Below are 1,288 nucleotides of genomic sequence, written 5' to 3'. Positions count from 1 at the left end.
TCTCAACACGCCCATTCCTGAACCGCCTGAGAAGAGCAGCATAAAGCCTATTTTGAACGTACTTGAGGATAACAATACTGGTGGATTGGCTGACTCTACCATGTCGGTGGCGGAGGCGGTCAAGACTGCTGGTAATAAAAAGCCTGGTGCTGCGCATGTTCTTAATGTCGTTCGGGTCGCTTGTATCACGTATCCAGTACCTCCGCCTGAATCTTTATCGTCTTCTGAAGAGGAGCTGTTTGTAGATGCTCTGGATGAAGACGATTATGTGCCTATTGGTAGGAAAATGACTAGGCGAAGTGCTGGAACTAGAAGACATTAGATTTTTTTTCTCTCTTTTTTATTTTTACTTTTTCATTGTTGATTATCGAATTTTTTTATTCTGATTTTATTTATTTATATAAACTTTACCAAAAAAAAGACTACAAAATTTTTTGGTATTTTATTTTAATTATTCATCAAGTTTTTTATTTTTCTTGATTAGTGTGTCTAATTGTTGTGCTTCTTGTTGGATCTGGTCAATACGTGTGCGTGAATCAATAACTTGGTCTGTGGATGAACGGATTGATCGAACAGCAGTTATGAGATTTTTGACAGGCTGCAAGTCCGCAGGCAAGGAGGATGCCGGCACAGGGTGTGACTCCAGACGGAGTAAGTCTTGGGTCATTTGGGTAAACGAAAGAGTTGACATTTTTTTAATTAGTTATTTATGTATTTATGATAGAAATAATAAAAAAAAATTATTTTGTTGCAAATATGACTTGATTATATCATTACTGCTGGGTAGAGTTTACAGTATGGGGGGCAATAATCTTATACACCTGCTTTTGAATATTATGTACAGACCTCCAGGTGTATCCCAGGACCGACAGATGGCACATTGGAGAAACTCAAGAAGCGTGTAGAACAGCCATTACCAGGACAAAAAAGCTGGACTTGGATATGGGGCATGGCTGTCAGGAGGCTGACAAAGGACAGGTACACAACACTGAGCAAGAAACCCCAAGGTAATCATGCAAAACAAGCAACAGTGTTTATAAATGAGATCATAGAGATAAACAGCATGACTGGTACAAGGAACAATACGGCCTTCAGATCAAATGGGAACCAGGTGGATCCTTGACACCTGGGAAAACGCCGATTGTTGGTGAGAACTCCAATCTCAACAAACACCCCCAACTACCAAATCTGCGACAAGGCAAAGATGACGGGCCTGCCAAAGTGGCCGCGGGCAAACACCAATGAGGACGGCAGATATGCACACTAGGTATCTTTGCCACAATTGATG

At 40.9% G+C, this 1,288-nt stretch overlaps 1 protein-coding gene across 1 annotated transcript; it reads right to left on the bottom strand.

Moving 5' to 3' along the window:
* Window positions 1-421: 421 nt before the first annotated feature.
* Window positions 422-709, bottom strand: BX661DRAFT_190749 (uncharacterized protein). The gene has a single exon (XM_051537652.1). The coding sequence runs from the start codon at window positions 689-691 to the stop codon at window positions 452-454; it is 240 nt and encodes a 79-aa protein (XP_051388485.1). The 5' UTR covers window positions 692-709; the 3' UTR covers window positions 422-451.
* Between the last annotated feature and the right edge of the window lie 579 nt (window positions 710-1,288).

Source organism: Kickxella alabastrina, assembly GCF_025024165.1.
Source record: "Kickxella alabastrina strain RSA 675 chromosome Unknown BX661scaffold_85, whole genome shotgun sequence".
Classification (NCBI taxonomy): domain Eukaryota; kingdom Fungi; phylum Kickxellomycota; class Kickxellomycetes; order Kickxellales; family Kickxellaceae; genus Kickxella; species Kickxella alabastrina.
This window is presented reverse-complemented; position numbering and strand designations above follow the sequence as displayed.